The 8,350-nt window shown below is 40.0% G+C and overlaps 1 protein-coding gene across 1 annotated transcript; it reads left to right on the top strand.

The window, feature by feature from the left end:
• Positions 1–6,963: 6,963 nt before the first annotated feature.
• On the top strand, positions 6,964–8,125 carry Smp_135860 (putative x-ray repair cross complementing protein). Its single transcript, XM_018789538.1, has 6 exons — positions 6,964–7,085; positions 7,121–7,296; positions 7,328–7,492; positions 7,524–7,627; positions 7,668–7,805; positions 7,843–8,125. The coding sequence occupies exons 1-5, from the start codon at positions 6,971–6,973 to the stop codon at positions 7,795–7,797; spliced, it is 690 nt and encodes a 229-aa protein (XP_018654972.1). The 5' UTR covers positions 6,964–6,970; the 3' UTR covers positions 7,798–7,805; positions 7,843–8,125.
• Positions 8,126–8,350: the final 225 nt, after the last annotated feature.

Genomic DNA, 8,350 nt, shown 5'->3' on the forward strand with positions numbered 1-8,350 from the left:
AAATAACTGTTGTTATGAAATGAACGCTACTCGTAAGCTGCTCTCTAAGATAACAACCACAAATGAGATCGCTTAATTAACAAAGGTTCCTCTGCACGTGGTGGCACGAACGGCGTAACGAGGAAGAATAAATCCGATAGTATTATTTAATAATAATCCTGGCCAAATCCCTAACGTAGTGTTGAAAGACTTCAAAAGATGTTTTAGCACTATTATAATCTCCAATCAACAAGCCAATAAAGCTGAAGAACAGACAGAGTAGATAGTGTTTATTTTTTAACAATCGTGGTAGTGTGTGTGTATATACGACCAAACAATTATATCCGTTCCTTTACCATTGATACAGAGACACAATAGATATTGGACAAAATGTGATTACATATAAAGTGTGGCGAATAAAGGAAAAAATGAGGTCTTTATTTTGTCGTTACAAAAATCATTGAATACTCATATCACAATGAGTTCCACAAATGGTATTATAACTTGTTGAAATGTCTATAGAAGACTCTTCCTCATATATATCAAGTAAAAAGGCTTTTACTATTTCCGAATCGGTTATCAATTTCTCAAATTTGAAATCCCTTTTAGATAATGATTCACTTATTAACATAACGAACTTCTTTGCCTATTCGCGAGTGGAATAGGATATCACTCAATCATCCACATAGAGAATTTCAAGTTGTATTATTTATAACAAAGTCTGCACAAAACAGCGATGATGTGGATCAGAAAGTATGGGAGGTCATTCCGAAGTTAACCGACTCGTTTGATGCACCACTCTCTAGACACCATAGAAATCCCGAAGGCCATGTTTAGACTCGAACATTTTCACTTGCATAAACATCGGGTGTGGGGATAGCAACTCAACATAATGAAGAAGATTCTCACTACAGAGACGCCGACCAGAATTAATAAATTAATACATTTAGGTTCTGAACTATTTGTTGAAGAGTCTTCATCTAGAAAAGCTATTTCGCCTCGATCGACATAGGTACATAGGCTGTTCGGACAATGTGGAGGACTTGGATGGCTATTAAAATAGCAGCAGAAATGAGGAGATAAAACCTGATGGTGCTTGGAGCAAAAAGAACCTATTGGTCAAAACAAACGAAGAGGGCATTACAATGAACGTCATTCAATGCTATGCACCTAACAACGACTACAATGAAGACGTTAAAAATCAATTCTACGATAGGCTACAGTCAATCGTCGAGCAGTGCCCAACAAAGTACTTGACCATTCTGATGGAAGATTTAAATGCCAGGGTTGAAATGGACAACATTGGATACGAAGGCATCATGGGACGACATGGAGTGACTGGGAGAAAGGAACGAAAATGGTGAGAGATTCGCGAACCTACGTGTCTTCAATAAACTAGTCATAGGCCGCACTATATTCCCACACAAACGCGTTCACAAAACCACATGGAATTCGGCGGACCACACTACGCAGAACCGAATTGACCATATCTCCATCAACAAAAAATTCAGGAGGACGACGGAGGATGTGAGAACCAGGAGAGGAGCTAATATACCATCAGGTCATCACTTGCTGGTCGCCAAGATGAAATTAAAAACTTAAGGAGCACTGGACAACGGCGCGGACATCATCACAAAAGTTCAATACGGCTTTTCTTCGGGACGCTGACAAACTCAACAAATTCAACATAGCCCTCAGCAACAGGTTCCAGACCTTTCAGGTATCAAGGAGGCAATCGTTTCAACATGTCAGGAGGTTCTGGGCCACAAGAAGCATCCGCACAAGGAATGGATCACTGTTGGTATATTGGATAAGATTGAAGAAAGGAGGAACAAGATGGCAGCAATCAGCCGAACAAGAGTAGAAAAAGCCAAGGCACACGCCGAACACATAGGAGTAAACAAGCAATTGAAGAGGAGCATCAGAACCGACAAACGTAAATATGTGAAAGATTTAGCAATGACAGCGGAAAAGGCTACAAGAGAAGGAAACATAGGAAAATTGTATGAAACAACAAAGAAACTCGCTGGAAATTACAGTAAACCAGAACGACCGGTGTAAAGCAAGGAAGGCAAAGTAATCACCGACATTGAGGAACAACGGAACAGGTGGGTAGAACACTTCAAAGAACTCTTGAATCGACCAGCTCCACTGAACCCACCTAACATCGAGGCAGCACCCACAGACCTCCCAATCGATGTTGGCCTACCAACAATTGAAGAGATCAGCATGGCTATCAGACAAATCAAGAGCGGTAAAGCAGCATAATCAGACAACATTCCCGCAGAGGCACGGAAAGCAGATGTAGCAGCAACTGGGATATCTGGAACTCAAGACATCTGTCAACCAATACCAAAGTCAGAATTTTCAATACAAATGTCAAGAAAGTTCTACTGTATGGGGTGGAAACCTGGAGAACTACGAAGGCCATCATGTAGAAGATACAGGTGTTTATTACCAGTTGTCTACGCAAATGTTTAGGATTCGTTAGCCAGACACTATCAGAAACAACCTACTGTGGGAGAGAACAAACCAAATTTCAGCAGAGAAAGAAATCAGAAAGAAGAGCTGGAAGTGGATAGGACACACATTGAGGAAAGGAGCCAACTGAGTAGGTGATCTGTGTCAAGTCATTTTGGGCGATAAAAATGTGAAAAACCAGCTGTCACAGCCACGTTCCAGGGCTAGTAATAACGTGGATCGCCTCCCGCCATGTTTAGATGCTATGGGAGCTTCGATGACCGTGAAATACAAACGAAGTTATTAAAGGAATATTTAGCAGAAGTAGATACAGATAACAGAGTGCGACCACCACCTCATGAACCAGTCCATGGCATGCAGTTAACGGATGTGCATTGGTTGCCCCTGACCTTGACAAGAGTCGGTGAACTGTTCGGCATTCAGTGACCCGACTACCGGATGGTTTGGATAAATCTCAGCGATATTTCACTCGCCCTAAATGGTCCAAGTGGTTCAAATGTTTCAAATGGTTGTAGACGGAATAGAAGAAGCTTTCGCTTAACGGGCTTCCGTGTCTAGTAGCAACAGATCACCAATACCTCCAATCAAGGACCTAGGTATATTAACGACAACAGAGGAGAAAGAAACTCGTAAACTGAACCATAATTTGAGACAAAACTACATTTAATTACTAGGACAAAAATCGAAGTGGAAAGTGGTTTACTGAACTTGAGGCTCAAAACAGACTCTCGAAGTCACAGATTCAAATGATTCAAATGGTTGTGGAAGAAGCTTTCGCTTAACAGGCTTCCGTGTCTAGTAGCAGTACATCACCAATACTAAGTATATTAGGTATATTAACGACAATAGAGTAAAAAGAAGTTGGTAAATCATAGGAGGACACTTCCTTAGTCCTTAAGAATATGTCATGTTTCCTCTTAAAGGACTCTTGGGAAGTCGCTTGGGCTATCTCAATCAACAGCGAATACCAGCATTTGACAACTCTTAAGGAGTAGAAGTTGAGTCTATAGTCCGTTCTGCTATGTTGAGTCTTCAGTTTCTGGGTGTTACCCCTTGGGTTTGTATTGGGACTAAGCTTAAGTAGATGTTTAAGGGGATGTCCAGAAGTGTCAAGGATACTGTAAGCCATTAGAATATCACCCCTAAGACGCCTTTACTATATTAGGTAAAGGTTAAGTGATTGGGGATGCTCTTCATGAGGTTTGAATTTGAGTCCTCGAAATGATTTCGTGGCTCGCCGTTGGATACGCTCCACAGTGTCTTTATCCTTTTGGAAGGAGGGAGAAAATACTTTGTTTCCGTACTCTAAATGGGGACGAATAAAACTGTTGAAGATTACGTGGAATGTCCTACTGTCAAACTGGTCAAAAATGCGTTTCAATGTTACCAGTGCAACGTTCGCTCGAAAAGCGTTTTTGTCACAGTTCGCGCACGACTTCAAGTCGTAGGTCACCAACACTCCTAAATCTTTTTCGACTTGGGATACTTCTAGAGAGGAGTTTCCTAAGTTGTAACTGTAGTCTGCAACATGTCGCAGATGGACTACTTTACACTTTGAAGTGTTGAAGTTAAGTCCGTTGTCGTCTGCCCAACTTTGAAGTCGAGTCAGATTCTCCTGAAGTGCCGGTATATCCTCTTGATTGCATATTTCTCTCTAAAGTTACACTACATCAGCAAAAAGCAATAAGTCATACGAAACTTGCTGTGGAAGATCGTTTATATAAATTAATAAAAGAAGAGGTTCTAGTATTGAGCCCTGAGGGAACTCACTAGAACATTCCATGGCCTGAGAGAAAGTGAAGTTAATTCTGACTATAGGTGGTTTGAAATTCAATCTTTTAAGCTTATTGATAAGACATACATGGTTGACCCTATCAAAACCTTTTGCGAAATCAAGGTAATTGATGTCAACCATCCCCTTGCGATCAAGGATGCTTTTCCATCTGTCCACTGCAGTCAGCAGGTTGGTCATGCAGGAGCGACCCTTCCTGAAACCATTCTGTTGGGGTGAGAAGAACTATAAGGATAATAAGTAGTCGTGTATACCATCGCATATCAAGGATTCCATAATTTCCGATGGTATAGAAAGAAGAGCCGCCGGTGGTAACTAAAAGGTTCGACCTCCATTGAAAATTCGTGTGATGTGAGCCAGCTTCCAAATTTCTGGTAGTTTGCTTTGGGAACATCATGTCAAGCGGTGTTGCCAGGATTTGAGCTGCTTCCCTCAGTATAGCAGGATGAACCAGGTCAGAAGTGTCTTTCCTTAGGTGCTGCAGTTTAGGGAACACCAAGTCGGCACTCAGGCTCACTTCGGAAAGTCCTGTGCAGTTGCAGATGAAGCTTTCATCAGTGTGGTTGATGTGGGTCAGTTGAAATGTCCGATAGTATTGTTCAGCCGAAAGGTTAACGGCATCCCCGTCGTTATTAGTCAAACCATTAGGACCAAGCAGTTGGGAAACTCCAGTTTCGGCTTGTCGAAGAGAAGCTGCATAACAGAATAAGGTTTTCGGATTGGCGAAAAATTTGTCAATAAGTTTTATTTGGTACTGAAGCCTGTTTTCTCTTATTGCCTTTGTGCATATGTTCCTTATATATTTGTAATGCATGTACGCTACTTTGTTACTGGTTCGTTTGTATTCAGCCCAGGAGTGCCTTTTGAGGCTTAGCAAACGAAGAGTGTGGTTCTTGTTGATTGTAGGTTGCTTATAGCTTTTGGGGACCGTTTGAGGAAGTGAATGCTTAGTAGCACATAAGAGCTTGTGCAGTAAGAAATCCCAATGATCACCCACTACAAATGGACGGTGAACATCCCATACCACCTGTTGTAGATAGTCCTGTAAAGCTGACACATTCAAACTTTTGAAATTCTTGCGCTTGTTGTTGGTGGGATATCTTAGGTCGGTTTTGCTGACAAAACTGAAGGATAGGACGGCGTGATTGCCTTTTCCCAGAGGAGCCACGATTGAGAGGTTTTCAAATAGGAATTCTTCGTTTGTAAATACCCAGTCTTAGCGCGACGGTATCTGACTGTTTCTACAACGAGTTGCCAACTTCACATTTTCGAATAATCCCAGATCCTCAATGAGACTGAACAACCGAGCTTCAGTTGAGTTTTCACTTCCAATACACGTATGTAAGTTGATTCTAGGAAGATTGAAGTCCTCTAGAATCAGGATATGAGAGAATCCGAGACGCGTAGAGTGGGTTAATTCTTCCAGCATACGATTGTCGTACTCGATGTCAGCAGCGAGCTTCCTGTAAATGACCCCAACTAAACACCTTGAGGTGGTAGATAATCTTACTGAGAACCATACGGATTCATCAAGATTGAGAAACTCTTGGTTGTGAACTTGGTGTACCTACAGTCATGAACGTTTGTATAAGGCTATTCCACCCTCAAGTCCTATTTTTCTGTCGTTGCGAAACAATGACACCCCAGATATTGCTAGCTAATGGTCCGTGAACTGAGAAGATATCCAAGTTTGGGATATTCCTATCAGATGAGCATTATTATCTTTGCAAAGTTAACGTAGGTCATCCATTTTATTTGGTAAACTCGCGACGTTCATGTATAAGCAGTTTGTGCTTTCAATTTGAAACGCGAGAGCTTCTTCCTGTTTGTCTGTATGAGCCTTAAATGAATGGATAGATAGCCTACCTATACAAGGTTTTCCGAGTTGATAACCCTTGTCCTTTACATGTTTCTTTTTATGATCAAGACAGTCCACAAGTAGAATTGTCATATTCAACTCGCCTTTGTGCTTGATCCTGGAGTCATGCGGTCTATCCAGATGCACATGGATTCCAGTTAGCAACTGACGTCTGTTGGTACGAAATGCTTACAGAGTAGCAGCCGACATATGGGAGGATGGGAAAGTTATCTTCATTAGCCGGGGTCTAGAATCTCCCTACAGTCGATTATGTTGAGATAATACGGTGTATTATTCTCATGATGACAGACGTGATTTGTATGCAGCAGTGAAAAACGGAGAACAACCGGGATAACAACAGGATCGAAAGCATGATGAAGTATGCTGAGGACAACTGATGGAACATGTGCAAGTAAGGTATTTTATGTATGCTCTTCATATTTTACGCAAGTACTCTGCAGTTTTGAATGAAACGATAAATTGGTTTATAGTACCCGAAATCTTATTAAAGCTAACAGTCATCATTATTGTTATACATCTATTCTTAGGGGAGCTGTTACAGATGCGTTAAAGTAAAATAACACTGTGTTTTAGGTACAATGCAGATTTCTGAATTATTTCTGTTGTTGTCTTCACTGTCGGTAATTTTACGTCGTAATGTCTCTAGGAGATTATTGTTGATGCGCTCGATTTTCGCCTATCTAGTAGCGTTTGTTTTTAACAATTTATCATCAGTTCAAATGCCTAATTGATATGAAATTTTGTCACTCAAACGTAAAAGAAAAAGGGACATTCCATTAATTATTTCTTCATCTCAACTATTTAGGTTTGAAGGTCAGTGTTGTTTATGAATAGTGGGGATGCAAATTAAGCTTTGTGGCGATGCAAAGATTAATGGCTATACTGTCATCTTTGTTTATCACGAAAACTCTATTTCTGTCACAGCCATTAAAAACGGCTTGTGGCACACAGTAGGTTTGTTAATCCTTATTGGTCTTGACCAGTGATAGTGGATTCTGCGAAACTTGATGAGTTATGTGACCTCGTCAAGCAAACGCGTAACCAGTATACACAGAATCTGTCAGAGTCTTTTAGTTCTTCTGACCCATCTAGCTGCTTTACTTTGAGAGAAGAGGGAGCGGTTTTAAATTTCGTGTGGTCCAAAGAAATTAAGAAAGGCATTAAAGTATCAATATACATTCTGAATGATATTCTAGATCATCTTCGGATCTTTTTACTTAAAACCTTCATATAATCCATTGGAATCACTCAGCGAATTGACGGGTTTAATCGCAAATAATCTCAAAGAATCGATTTTATGCTGCAGTGATTTTGAGAGAGAAAACGAGAAGCTTAAGTCTTTGGCTGATGTGTCCGTAAAGGTATAATGTATCATGACTTAATGGTTTTCAGAAATATGAAGAAGTGGTTTCTCAGATAGATGACAAAGAAATTATCCTTCTGTCGAAGTTTTCAGCTGTTCTGAATGAAAAGAAAAGAAAGTTAGAGAGCTATAAGTAGTAGACTCCATTTCTGTTTTGACATACTCGTCTGTAGATGTTCAACTTATGCTTTAAGTGAAGATGACAAAACACCAGATAAATTGTCATTACAGGAAGATGTAGATGATTTAATACCTTCCAAGGACCGCAGGAAACTAAAACTTGTCATGGGTCGTCGTAAATGAATGCTAAAGTAAGATTACCATTTACAAGCGTTACGTTTACTTGAGTGCTATTACAACTTTACAGTAATTGTGAATGTATTAGTATTGAGGTCCACCATGAAGTTCTTCAATATATCTTCTGCGATTACCGCTCTGTCAATAGATTATATTTACTTACGTAACTGCCGTGCGAAGTTCTAGATGTATATTTTTGCATCATAAGATGTCATTCGACATCAAGAAACTCTTTTCGTGTGTTTGTTTCCTAACTGTAACACACTTCTAGCGTTATGCACTAAGAAATAATGGTTTGCATCGGCAATTTAAATAAAAAAGCTAATATAACACTACATTATCTTTGCCAGGGTTTTCATTCAACTCTTTCGCTTCGACATATGTATAATTAGTCTTGACAGCTCAGGTATATCTTTGTGAGTCAAAGTTGTCTTTAAGTTACTTCCGTTTATGTCATTCGTCTTTTTCGACAATGCGATGAGAAGACGAAGGTTATCAGAATTATGTGTTATATTTGTGCAATACATTTCAAACAATCTGATCATAAATATATTTGTTC

Source organism: Schistosoma mansoni, chromosome W, assembly GCF_000237925.1.
Source record: "Schistosoma mansoni strain Puerto Rico chromosome W, complete genome".
NCBI lineage: Eukaryota > Metazoa > Platyhelminthes > Trematoda > Strigeidida > Schistosomatidae > Schistosoma > Schistosoma mansoni.